Source organism: Psilocybe cubensis, chromosome 9 (assembly GCF_017499595.1).
Source record: "Psilocybe cubensis strain MGC-MH-2018 chromosome 9, whole genome shotgun sequence".
NCBI classification, from domain to species: domain Eukaryota; kingdom Fungi; phylum Basidiomycota; class Agaricomycetes; order Agaricales; family Agrocybaceae; genus Psilocybe; species Psilocybe cubensis.
The window spans coordinates 1,114,864-1,128,298 of NC_063007.1; the positions used below are offsets into that span (position 1 = coordinate 1,114,864).

Sequence of the window (13,435 nt, forward strand, 5' to 3'; positions counted from 1 at the left end):
ATGACGGAAGATAAAGAGCAAGTCAATAACATGACCTTCACACATCGGATGTAATCATACCAGAAATGTCAAGATGTTTCCCAAGTTGCAGGCAATCATGATTCTGGGGAGAAGGTTATAGTTAGAATCTTAAAATGAGCGAGGCACCACAAGGAGCATGAGCCTCACGAGAAGTAGATGGCTCCTAAAATAATTGTGCATGTATTAGACTTTGGACGACGAATGAAAAGATCATGAGGTGTGAGTGTCCCGACGTACCGTCTCGCATTAGCACACTAATTAAAGACACCCCTATTGTGCGTGGGATAGAAAGGGATTTGTAAAGCGTCAACCCGAAAATTATGAAGTCGAAAACAAGCATCCCACCCCATGCTGCACCGAGACCTTGGGAAGAACAATATTAACATGATATAACAGAGGTTATGGTCGACTTACGAACAGCCCTGTTGAAAAAGATGGGCGTTATGGTTATTTTTTTTTCTGGATGGCAACGTAATACTTACTGGTAGTGTGTCAATGACGCTGCACAACCTATTGGCACGATAATTTCAGGCGCCTTTGGAAATTTTTTCCCTCCAAGGATTGACCACTAAAGATATAACGTTTGTGTCTCTGAATTGTTCGCCCAGACCAAAAGGAGGTACTTACGCATCCTATGGCGACAGCAGCAACGGCGACACCGAGTAGTAGCACTAGCACTCTCTTACTTCGTTCATACAGGGCGTACATTCGCATAATCAACATGCCTACAATTAATATGACTATCAGATCATCAATCAAAGAAGCAAAGTATGCGACGCACTCGAGACAAGAATCTGGACAGCAACTGCAAAGTACTGATGGTATGATTGTAGCTGGTGACAGCTGTGCATTGGTTAGACATTGAATTGAGATCAACTCGGGAAATTTTTGGACTGACATCTGACGCTCAAAAATCAGTAGGGCCCCAAAACTAGATGAAATACAATGAAACGTGTAGAAATCGAGCCCCACCTGTATTTTTCGAGGATTGGAAGTGGACCAGAAGTATTCGATCATCACGGGAATATGGCCCAGCAGAACCGCGTAACGATTGAGATAGAAGAATCCCGATGCCCAGCTCAAGCCCCCCACTTTCCAGAATCGCTCGACTTCTTGCTCAAAGGTGCCGCAATATTCAAGGATGAGAAGAGCTGTAACTTCCGTGAGCTGGTCGTGCATTAGACGGTGCCTCGAAAGAAACACACTGAAAGCTGCTATACTGAAAGCATAGTTTATGTTCCTACGAGATGTAGCACATTGTAATTAGTAATATTGTTTTAGGAATATGCGTTGGACTCACATGCTCCTGAGTTCCTCCAAAGTAACATCTTCCACCATCCTTCCAACAGCAGGCGGCAGCGGCAGTTACAGTAATGACGGATTCTCAACAAAGAGAGTGGACGTTTAGGTCATGAAAAAGGAATCGGTTGGTCGTGTGGGTTTGTGAGAGAGGTGTGGAACTAGGCTGTACCGCAAATTACGGAAGCGTTCATTCGAGACGGTAAAGTTGGACAGATGGATGGATTAGCGCTGTTGGTTGGTTGGGATCGTGAATGTGTAAAGCACAGTGGAAAACGTGTTTTGTACAGGTTTTCCCGTACAAAAGTAGCTGCGTGGATGACAGGGATATTGAAGCGCAGTCCGCCGCCGACGCTGTGGATGTAGGACGTACAGTGTACGAGAAGAGGGAGAAATCCTTGAGCTGGTCGGTGTTGGGGAAGGAAGGGTAATCGTGCTATTGCAGTGGGCCTCGTGTAGACATGGATGTAAAACGACCGTACTTCTATTCCTTTGAATTTCGGGATTACAGTTGCTCACAGCGCATGGCGGCTTTCCTAACCTCTCCCGAGCCTTCGGTCCAAAAATTAACCACCAATTGGCAATGTGTGGTTCGCCTGATGGCAACATCGCCAAGTCGTGGTGAGTGGTCCAGAAATAGTTGTGCCCGTAATCAGCGCGTGGGGTGACGGCTGGTGACGGGAGGTGACTGGGGTCTTTGGATACACGTGATATGCACTAGCCCGGCTTCCGGCACTCTTCCGGCGCCGAAAGTTGAACTCTGTCGCAAAGTTTGCACTTTCTGCTTGTTTGTCCTGAACCACAATGTCGCCAAATAGGTTGAACGCTATTCACTCGTAATCTATCACTTGAAGCAGACCAACAATAGATATTAACTCATACAAAGTAAGCTAATGGGAATACTAAAGAACCGTTCACCTCGGAACACACTTTCTCACATCCTATTGATAAATCTGAATCCCCAACAAAAAATACTACAAGTCTGTATAAAACTCTCACCTCACGTATCTTGCTTACTGAAATCATGCAATGAGTCGTGCCTATATCCAAGCCTTAGATTCGGTGCTTATACAGACAATCATATTACATGTAAGTAACTCTTCCTTCCACTTATTATCATGGCTGCGCTGATTCCGAAAGCAACATATTGGGACGGCTCCTTTCCTAAGAAGTATCTCAGCCAGCTAAGGCTGGTATCTTGGCAATTTCGAGATGCAGTGGATCCATTTCTGTTTTCAGGGTTGAAGTTTGATTTCAAGAAGCGCCCATTAGAACTTGTCGTGCAACAGCTCAATGATATGGCACGGAAGCAATCCGAAGTTTTTCACTATGTCAAACAGCTGACAATCGAGACGACAGAAACTCAGATATCTACCTTGATTAATAAAGCGACGTATGTGGGCTTATTGTCCCTTGCTTTAAGATCCTTGCTCGAATTACGATCCGTCCAGTAAGAGCATACACATTCCTGCATTCCAATCTATAACGAGTTTAACAGTTGGACCATCTCACGACTCGACGAATTTAACATCATAGTGGATGCTATCACGAACCTCCCTTACCTCGAAGATCTCTATTTAGATTTCTCAGGATTGCCCGTGCATTTACAAACCACCAACATGATCACTCTCCATCGGTTCACCCAACTTCGGTCATTCGGATTTCGCGCTCAGTACCCATCTGACCCACTAGCCACGAGCATCATACAACAACTTCGTATGAACTCAACCAAAGAATCTTTGACAAGCCTGTCCATTGACTTTACAGGCCACACAAAAAATAAAGAAATCTTCCACGAAATCGTCAACGACATCCCTGCATGGAAGTCTCTACAACTAAAGCAACTCCAGGCCCACGGCTGGAAGCTCGTGCTACACCCAAATACAATTCCACACCTACGCTCCCTGACATCCCTCGACATCTCACGCATGGACATGGAGTCCCATTCCAAAATTTGGTCTGGCCTAATGGCCGCAGGCATACAACTCCAAAAACTTGCCGGACCACTGAGCATGTCACTCGTCATGTATCTGAGATCATACGCCGGATTAGAACATCTCACTGTATACGCATCTTCTCGCGTCGATGGCAAGAAAATGTTCAGTGACCTATCCCAGTCCCTAACATTCCACAAAAAAACTCTAAAATTCTTCGACGGGGCATCTGAACATTGCTCCCTGAATGATATGGTAGCCATCCGGGAATGCGAAAAGTTGCACTACCTGGCCGTTCATCTTCGAGGTGGACCTAGCAACGACGACTTTGTAAGTTGCCCACATCTCACCCATTCACGATAATCGAATATCATCATAAACCCGCATTAGGCAAAGACAGTGGCTATAGTACTGGAAATACCCAATCTTGAAATATTAAAAATAGACAGCAGCCGGGCCTACGCATTTACGCGCGGTTCGTCAGGACAGAGAGAGCATTTTGACCATACGATCTTGGATATTCTCCAGAGATTTGGGCAAAGTTTAGGGTCCACGCCAATTATAATATTTGCTAACAGGACGTATACCGCGAAGGGAGTCGTGGAAGATATTGAATGAAGGGGACAACGTCGAATAATATTGGAGAAGTAAACAATGGTACTACCTGACGCTCGTACTTGACCTTTTCAGATCATAGTTGAACCTACAACAGAAATCATATACCCAGACTTTCACCAACAACAGTCCAAAGAACAAACTAACAAACAGACCAATAGCCAATATATATTTCATTTCAATACCGAACAGGGGATAATACAATACACGAAAAATTTTATAGAAAAAAGAGAACAAAAAGAAGAACAAAGTAGTCGATTTTTTTTCTTTACACAAAACGCTAGTAGGTCTTTTTCTTTGTCTACATACACTAAACTAATGTTGATCTAGAGAAGAAAAAAAAAGTTTTGACAGAAAATGGTTTGAACACGATAGGTGGGGTAAAAAGAGGGCTGCGGCTGCTTAGAAGCGTAGTAGTAGAAAAAAAAACAAATAGACTTGGGAAGAGGAATTGTGTCGGACAGAGAGGATTGCGCTGGCTCAGCTTTCACAAAAAAAGAAAGGAAGGAAGAGAATATCGGTCTTCTCAAAAAATGACGGGAGGGAAAATGACAGGAGGACCTGGAAAACAAACGACGAGGGAAAGGGGAAAGGAATTAAACATAGGCAAGGAGTGATAAGGAAGCGCAAGAGGCTCCAAAGAGATTTAGACCCGGGGGGACACTAGGCGATTGAATTGGAAGAAGAAAAAGGAACGGAAAGGAAAGGAAATATAAAACGAAGAAAACGACAATTCGATGATGTAAAGTGACAGACAAAAAAATAGACATAACGGGAGGGAGTAATGATAGGAGAGAGAGAGTGAAAGACAACATACAGCGACGACGAGATTGGATCAACGGCTTCCAGTAAGACTCCTAAGAGAACTAGGTGTCATATTGCTCGGCGGGGTCATCTTCTTCTGCTGATAATGGTCCATCGCATGACCCTTATCCCCGCCTTCAGCTTGATTATTGAACGATCCAAAGAAAGGGGTAGCCGGGCTAAGCGTTGACGGCGTCTGACTCGAATAAGTAAGAGTAGGGGAGATGAGCGAAGGAGACGATGAAGCCGTATCCAAATCGAACATGGGCGAGTTGGGATACTGAGGCTTCGACGCATTATTAGATTGCTGATGGTCCTGCACCTCTCCCTCAAATATCGTCGAACTTGTAGTAGCACCATCTATCCCGCGAGTCCCAGACAGAGTAGCGACGCTAGCATGCTGCGGCGTCCTCAAATTCTGAGCAGGCATGCTCATGCTGTTATGCTGGAAGTGACCTCTCTGCTGCCTATCACGCAGCGACGAAGTGCGATGTTGAGGCAAAGTCGTCGAACGCATATGCGCCGCGGCATGCTGATAATTCAGCAAATCGTTGAGGCTAGACGAATCCTGGTTTGAAGAGGGAGACACGAGAGAGGGAGAAAGGGGTATAGGAGGCCTCTGTACGGGGTAATTCGCAGGCGCAGATACAGGCTCTCGAGAAAGGCGCGCGTTCACATGAGCAGGATGGATGTTGGGGTTGTGTTTCGTGTTCATAGCGCTCGACGGCGAATTGATTCCGAACTGGTCTTCGTCCTGGTCAACATTGTCATTCCCATACGACCTGGCGTGGCTCCTATAATCATTCCGGGTAGCAGAAGCCGACGCGTGGAACTCGTCTTCAGTCATCTCATTGGTCATACCCAACGAAGGTAAAGAAGGAGCAGATGCTGGAGGAGATAGCATACCCTGACCAAGACGTCCAATCGAGGCTTGAGTGCGGTACCCACGAACACCAACAGCAATATTCGCTCCATCGTCATCGTGGACTTCATCGCCAACTCGTTGTCTTCCCAGGTCCAATGGCGCAGGTCTCCTTCTCTCAGCCTGCATATGTTGCTGTTGCTGGGCCTGAGACGCAAGAGCCGCCGACTCGGCATGGGCACGCATGATGTACTCCTCGGTGGGGGTATACCCTGAGCGAGTATACACCGGTCCGGGGCGAGAGTAATGCTGAAGATTGTCCATACTCTGAGAAGCTACCATGGGATGTTGCTGGTGCTGAAGCCCCCGCTGATCGTGGACGTAATTGGCATCTGTCGAGTAATTGTTGTACCCGCCAGAGACATCCTGATAGGGAACGGTATTACGCCCAAGAGAGTCCAAGAGAGCAGACATTGTAGGGTCCAGGGAAGACGGCATAGAAGGCTGAACATGCCCAAGCTGAGGTTGAGCCGCAAACTGGGCATCGTAAGGGGATATCGACCTGAGATTTTGGACACCGTGACCACCACGTCCAGGGGCTAACGAGTAATCGACTTCCAAGTTGGATGAAGATCCAATGACAGGTGGAAGATGCGCGTTCGTTGCGAAATCAGGCGCTGAGACCGAGGTGGGTATCCCTTGCCTGGTAGCTGAGGGGATGCGCCCCACGGGGGGTCGAGATTGAGCATGAATAACAGGACCACTATTCGTGGATCTCAGCTCTTGTCCTCGGAGATTCAGCAACGCCGCTTGTGCAATGGTAAGACGAGCTGGAGACCCGTCGCCTTCTTGAGCCGCGCGTTCGGTTCTCTAGAGAAAGTGTAAAAAAAAATTGTTTTGTCAGAATTCTGTCATGCCTGAGATGAAAATAACATACTCTCAGTTCGCGCTGTTCACTTGTATCAGCGAATCTGACGGAGATTCTGCTCCCTGTATCGTTCCACCCGCGGACCATTCGCCCATGAAGACGCTCAATGATCTCCTCGGCCCCTTCTCTCGTCTCAAGTCTGAAAGATAGAGCCCAGTAGCGTTAGCATAGTCAATCATGAAGAAGATATAACATAAACTTACCGAACGAAAGCAATGATCCTCGGCGGGTTACTGAGCCTCGTCTGAAAAAATCTGCTGCTACTGATTCGATGCGGAGCGACTAATGCAGCGAGAGTCTATTAGGCGATCAGAAATCAATATATTCCTAGACATCGATGCACTGAGCCACTTACAGGTTCGTCGATGCTTAACGGAAGTCTAAGAGATGAGGTGATTGTGAGGACATGCTCGAACTACTGAATGAGTATAAACATACCCTTCCATGTAAAGGTTTGTGCTCGTAGGATCCTGAAGACTCTCCATCTTAGCCTTGAAAGAGGCGTCCGCGCTCAAGGCACCCGTAGAGGAACCCTCGGATGAATTTGTCCCAGAGCGAAGTCCAGGGCCTTCCCAAGAGGAGGAAGACGGTAAACTGCCATGGGCGTAAGTTGTCCCAGGGATCTTGTGGATTTGCTGTAACACTTAGTCAGGAAAACAAACATTTCACGCCACGATCAAGCAACAAACCTTGGAGAATGTCGGATGAAGATTTCTATAACTTCGTAGAGAAACGATACACCTCTCGGCAGCCTCTACGGTTTCAAAACTAGTGAAACAATGACATCAAGTTGAGCGCATATATTCAGTGAGTAATTTCAGAAACTTACAGAACAAAACCGTAACCACTCTCACTGTCCCTGACATGCCTCGTGAACGTCCTAACACTTCTAATTTCGCCGTAGGGGGACGCCAGAGCAAACAACTGATCCTCAGGGAAGTGTGGAGGAAGTCCGTTGATGTAAACGTTCGGAGTCTTCTGACCTGCATTACCCAAGGTTGGATCCGATGCAGAAGTCGGGAACGTGGAAGACGAAGGAGAGGATCCACCAGGAGAGGTCGCATCAAAAGTGGACAAAAAATTCTCAGACTGTGAGGAAGGTAACCCGAGTGATACCGAACGTTGTTGGACGGTAGGTGGAACGGTAAGATTGGTGAGGTCGATCGAGCCAGCATATGGTTCAGACTCGTTGGCGCGGTCGCGCATTTGCTGGTGCTGAGCCAGATGTTGAAGTTGGCGAGCGTCGACGTCGGCCGTTCGGTCACCATCTTCAATATCTGGTAGAGGGATGGTGGAATGAACTGGAGCTGAAGGTGCCTGCGACTGGGGTTGTCCATTCTGCTTGAGCTGAGAAGGCGAAGTGCTCAGGGGCACCGACAAGGGAAGAGGAGACAAAGTCTTGGCGCTGACGTTATCCATCGAATTGGAGACTCGGAGGCCCAAATGCATAGAAGAGGTCAAAGCCTCCATCTCGTGCTGGTGTCGCTGTTCCCTCTCAAGAGCAGACATTTCGCTCATCGCCGTAGTCTGGAATCCATTAGAGATTCCGTTCTCGCATTGTCCACGAGAGGGCGGTTTGAGTTGATTCGAATTAGCGTCGGATGGCATGTTCCCTGTCAGAAAGTAGTACGCGAATAAGCGTGAGTTCATGAATATATGCGCGTCAAAAGATCAAGAAAAGGCAATAAAGATAAACGAAGCGACCAAAGTAGCGCGTAGCAGAGATAGGAGCTTTGTAACTGAGCAAGATAATCCGTACTTCACAGGCAGTGAATGAAACGGAAGGAAGGAAGAATGGGAAGTTTGAAAACAAGAGGAAAAGGTGAGAGGCTCATGAACGTCCATGGGGCGGGCATGAATGCAAAACCCAGGACGCGCTCAACAAAGGAATAAATTATTAGAGATGAATATTTAGAAACGCACCGTTATTAACAAGATCGTTCATGCATGGTGCAGAATCATTCAACCTGTGCGTTTCGACGGCGGTTTCAGCACCGCCGTCTTTGCGCTCGGGTAGATCTGTGGAAGGTATGCCTGTGTTGGTTGGGTCGGTGGTACGGGTGTCGCTGCTTGTAGTACTGTTGTCATTGTTCCCGCCGTTACCTTTAGAACCAGCGGGGCTGGTCATAGGAGAATGATACCGAGATGACGAAGTGAGAGCTGGGCTGTCCACATCATGGCCGTTGGTAGAAGCGATAGAAAGTGTGCTGGTTGGATTTGCGTTGTTGATGAGCTTGGAAGGCAAAGGCGCTGAAGAGTGTGCATGTTCTTGTTTCTGTTTGTGCTGTAGGGGAGAAATAGAGGCTTTAGGGGACCTCGCTGTTGCCCGGGGACCGCTGGAGGAGGAAACGACAGAAGCGAAGGAGGGAGCGCCCAACTTGGCGGGGCCGCCAGTGGCACCGCCGTTAGGAAGAGCAGAAGGACGCCTGATATTCTCCGAGTCAGGGACAGCGGGGGGAGTAGAAGGGAGGGGCATATTCAGCCTATGATTGGTATTAGGATTAGAGTGCAGAGTATGAACTTGGTGCGAAAGAGAACTGTTTGGGGCGGAGGTGTGACTGTGATTACTGTGATTTTGTGCAGGGGCCGTCGAGAGAACAGAATAAGGATATCGTTTGGCAGACATTCTGGGAAGGCCAGTCGAACAAAGACGGAAATGTTGCAGAGAACAAAAGAACAATGAATAGCTAGTATTGATTCAGATAAACAAGGTAGAAATGGAGGACTTGAGGAGGAGAACTGAGTAGACGAGAAGTGTATGCAGGCAAGTCGGTAATAGCAATAGCAAGTGGGGAAAGGATAGTGGAGTAGGGCAGTGCACCGTCGACAACAGCGGATAGGATAATGAGCTCGAGAAAGAATGAGGGAGTCAGAAAGAGCCGTTGCCTCCAGTCAAATCCCAACCCAGATGCCCAAGAATTCGATCGAGAAATCGGCTTTCCTTCTCTTCTTCGATTTACAATCTGCTTCCGCTTCCCACACTCTTCCAATTACTCTTTCCTCCTCCCGACCTATGGCCATTTGCTGCGGCCCCGTATCCTCTCTTCGCGACCCAGTTCACTCTCCCTTTTCGTCTCCAATCCCTCCTGCAGCAGCACGCTCCACCAACCTCATCTCCGACACTCTGGACCTGGGTGGTCCAAATCCATATTACCTATTTCCCTTTTCGTCCCCGAATGACTCTTGACTGTTGATTTGAACGTGTCACGTCTAGGCATGCACGTATTGGAGTTATTCATAAATCAAATCATCCTCTCGAATGACAGCTCACGATGTGAGGCGCCTATAGCCTTCTTTGCAACCTAATGAGAAGGATGGCCACGCACATTTAGGGTCGGTTGTGTGTCGTTACAAGAAAAAAAACTTCACCGTTGACTCCTCGAATTGGTATCGCACAGCAACACCGCGGAACGCGTCATATATCGTCTTGCAGGTTTCTCCGTCAAATCAGGTCCGAGGACTTTGATCCCAGTCTTCGGTCTCGTGGGGATCCAATCATTCATGATGTTATATTTAATGTCCCGTCCAAGTGCACGAAATAACACAACATATCGACAAGTCGGAGCAATATGCAACCTCTCACTATTGGATGCAGTAAGTGACTAGACCTTTGCAAATGGATACCGACTTACCCAGACCCTCTCGTTTGCAGTATAATGAAAGCCAATAGCTTGCATTCATGCTAATAAATTCGCGCCTGAGGAATGATGGCGGCGGCGGCGGCATTAACAAGCTATCTAAATGCGACCATTAGTGTTAACGTCGTCGAAGCGCATTAGCCTTGAAACTTACGGTGACCCCAACGAGTTCTTATTATTTCCAAAAACAACGAACTGAAAGTAGACTTGAAACTGTACTAAAGATTAGTCAGCTTGGAATAGTGCAAGAAACGACTCTAGATCATACCTGGTAGAGGCTACCGGTGTCAACGAACGTTAGTAGTGGGCTATGCAATCAATACAGCAGGCGTAATGAGATTGGATTAGTTTCTAACACATGTTTGGTGATGTGGTTTCAACAGGAGGGGCTCGTGCATCCCAAACACTCTCAATTCTGGATGAACTTCGATTGTATGCGCAACAAGTTCAGAGGCGGAGAATCCTTTTTGAGACTTGACAAAATGTATAGCTGTACGGTTACCTTAAAAATCTTCATTCTTGAATGACGAATCGTCATGTCCACGAGACGATTCTATCAATTTTGACTCCGGTTTCCTTGATTCTTCTCATTAGCATGTCTTGCGCGTGGATACTGAGTGGCTTAATTTTGGGGTACAAGTGATGTTGAAAAAGAGGTGATAGATGGTATATATTTATTTCGTCGTCGTGGTCAAGGGAGAAGGAAGCGGCCTAATAGCTCTGTCACAGCGTTATCGCTGACATAATGACGGCATGACATTCGGCTTAGGTTTGTGAGAATCAAAAGAAGCATGCGGCATGGTTGCCGAAAAGCAACTCTAACGGGCTGGAAACAGCCTGAGGTCGACTCGGTATACTCTAACCTTCAACTGAGCTTTGTTACAAGTTAAACACGCGAATGCGATTCTATTCAATGGGAAAATACAAGCTATTCATCTATACCGAAGCCTTTACGATCGACCTTCAAAGTACAATACGCCTCCCTTCTTTCGCGCTTGTCTCAATAGCATCAATAAGCCGATGGTGTTTAACCGCATCGTCAATGGTAACATAGCGCTCCGTACCATCCGCGTATTCCTGCCACGCCTGACGACAACTTTCAAACACATTCCCCGGCGTCTCAAACTCTACCTTCTGGCCATTAAGGTACAATTCAGACTCTGTAAACCCAGGGAACGCTCCCGTCTTTTCCTTAGATTGCAGTATAATACTGCCTTCTTCGCCTTCAATCTCCCAAATAAACTGCCTTCGGCCTTCACTCGAAGCGTATCCACTGCGCCAGAGTATGTTTGCCAGCACCCCAGTCTTTAAAATACCGGTGATGGCATAGTGATCAGGTTGTCGCGATGGGATCGTTTTGTCTGTAGGCTTTCCTGCCTCATCGACGAACGTGATGGTTGGATACATCGTCGCCTCAGTTGCTGAGACGCTCGCAAATTCCCCAAGCACGTCTACGAGCGTGTCTAGCTGGTGCGCAATGGGAATAGCGAGTAGAGAACATCCTGACAAAAATTTACCGCATTAATATGGAAAGCCTGATGTGCTTCATGAAAAATACACACCATTTTTTGGGTCCAGACTATACGCATAGACCTCTCTCGCAAAAGGAGCATAATACCCGAGCTCTCGAGGGTTGTGCGTAATCTATACACAAGTTAAGTTAAAATCAAGAGTACGTTAGAATCAATGCCGACTTACGACGTTTGTAGACCGAACAGTACCAATCACTCCAGACGCCAATATTTCCCTAAGCTGTTTTACAGTAACAGGTATAAAAAAGTCAACACACACTTCTGAAACGCGAATACAGTTCCACCCACCTTTCGAATAACAACAGCGTGCCTGCCTTGAAGCCCAATAATCGACCTAACTCCATTCCTACGCGCAGCCTCCGCAATCATCTCCGTCTCCCTCGTCGAAGCCCCCGCAGGCCACTCCAAGAAAAAATTCTTCCCCGCCTCAATAACAGGCAACACAGCTTGCAGATGATTCGGCGCCTTCACCGACACAGCGACCAAGTCAATATCCGGATCAGCCGCGATTCTCGATGTGTCCCCGGAATACGCTTTGATGTCGTGTCCTACTTCCTTGGAGTACTTTGCGGCTGACGCTGCTGCTGATGTATCGGTGGTTGTAGATACCGCTACGAGGTCGAAGCGGTCTCGAAGTGAGGGGTGAAGTAGGGCCGGGGCTAAGTTTCCTGCTGCCCATCCAGAAGACGCAGAGAGTCCTATAAATCCCACTCTAATCTTTTGATTCGAAGAATCTGAGGAAGTCATTATTTAGAAAAGTTCACTGGGAGATAAAAGTTAGAATGTAATGCCACCTGAACACCTTCGACACCCTTTATACAAAAAAACGAACGGTTGAATAGGCAGGGCACATCTCAGCAGGTCCTGAAGATGACTAAGTCTCGTCTATAGAGGCTCTATTAGACATTGTGTATGTGTCAAATTTTGCATCAAAATACCATAAAAAGAAGTCAAATCTTATCCACTCGCGGTTGAAGTACAAGTTGTGTAATACCCTTGAGCTAATAATAGCACGCGACGACGCAAGATGATGCGATGTCATCTATTCGCTCTTGCACGTCTGTATGGTTTTCACTTTAGAGATAAAATGTATATTTTAAGAGACATCTTTCCAATCTGGCCAATGAGTATTTTCTTACTCTCAGTCACTCATAATGTTATTACTATCAGTCCAACTTACTAATGTCACTTTTACATTTGTCATTTCAGCCTATCAGTAATGGGAATCTGTATAATCACACCAAAGACTTGCGCATAGATTATATCTGGAGTTCCACTCTGATCTACATCTTGAAAAGTGATCACCTCATGACGGTTACTTCTAACTAGTAACTAGGGGGTACGTTGTCGCGTATATTTGAGCCCACGTGCTGCGAAAGAAGCTATGATGGGACTGGACATTTTTAAAAGACGGATGTCGCAGGGATAGATGTACATACATACGCTGCGCTTTTCGTTTCGTTTTAGCATTTGGGGCGCTAAGACGCACGGATGAATGATACTCCTTTAGCTTTATGATACCAGGTGCATTGATAGTACCCTGTGGATTTCAACTTTTACTAAACGAATTGATTTTTCTCTATTATCACACCAGGTGGTAACAACACTACAAATCGTACAACGTGACGAGTGATTTACAGATATGAAGTTCAAGGTATATAACATTGTCTATAGGGTAATAATCCCAGGAGAGGGAGAGTGTCTTGAAGATTAGATCGTGATAGCGTAAGGTTTTCATTGAAACCGGTTGGTCGTAAGCCTGATGCTAGCGTGTCGACGCATAAGATTCTGTATAGTCCTCG

General features: G+C 46.7%; 3 protein-coding genes across 3 annotated transcripts; 1 reads left to right on the forward strand and 2 right to left on the reverse strand.

Moving 5' to 3' along the window:
- Positions 1-2,438: 2,438 nt before the first annotated feature.
- On the forward strand, positions 2,439-3,872 carry JR316_0009791 (uncharacterized protein; the record flags this gene model as incomplete). Its single annotated transcript, XM_047895475.1, has 5 exons — positions 2,439-2,713; positions 2,819-3,584; positions 3,645-3,729; positions 3,783-3,802; positions 3,849-3,872. The coding sequence occupies 5 exons, from the start codon at positions 2,439-2,441 to the stop codon at positions 3,870-3,872; spliced, it is 1,170 nt and encodes a 389-aa protein (XP_047745194.1).
- Positions 3,873-4,704: 832 nt separating this feature from the next.
- Positions 4,705-8,939, reverse strand: JR316_0009792 (Sporulation-specific protein 5; the record flags this gene model as incomplete). Its single annotated transcript, XM_047895476.1, has 8 exons — positions 4,705-6,405; positions 6,473-6,602; positions 6,667-6,761; positions 6,819-6,843; positions 6,902-7,098; positions 7,153-7,231; positions 7,293-8,076; positions 8,387-8,939. 8 exons carry the CDS (start codon positions 8,937-8,939, stop codon positions 4,705-4,707), a joined length of 3,564 nt encoding a protein of 1,187 aa, XP_047745195.1.
- A 2,125-nt stretch (positions 8,940-11,064) lies between these two features.
- On the reverse strand, positions 11,065-12,380 carry JR316_0009793 (Dehydrogenase aclE; the record flags this gene model as incomplete). Its single annotated transcript, XM_047895477.1, has 4 exons — positions 11,065-11,603; positions 11,664-11,745; positions 11,800-11,853; positions 11,922-12,380. The coding sequence occupies 4 exons, from the start codon at positions 12,378-12,380 to the stop codon at positions 11,065-11,067; spliced, it is 1,134 nt and encodes a 377-aa protein (XP_047745196.1).
- Positions 12,381-13,435: the final 1,055 nt, after the last annotated feature.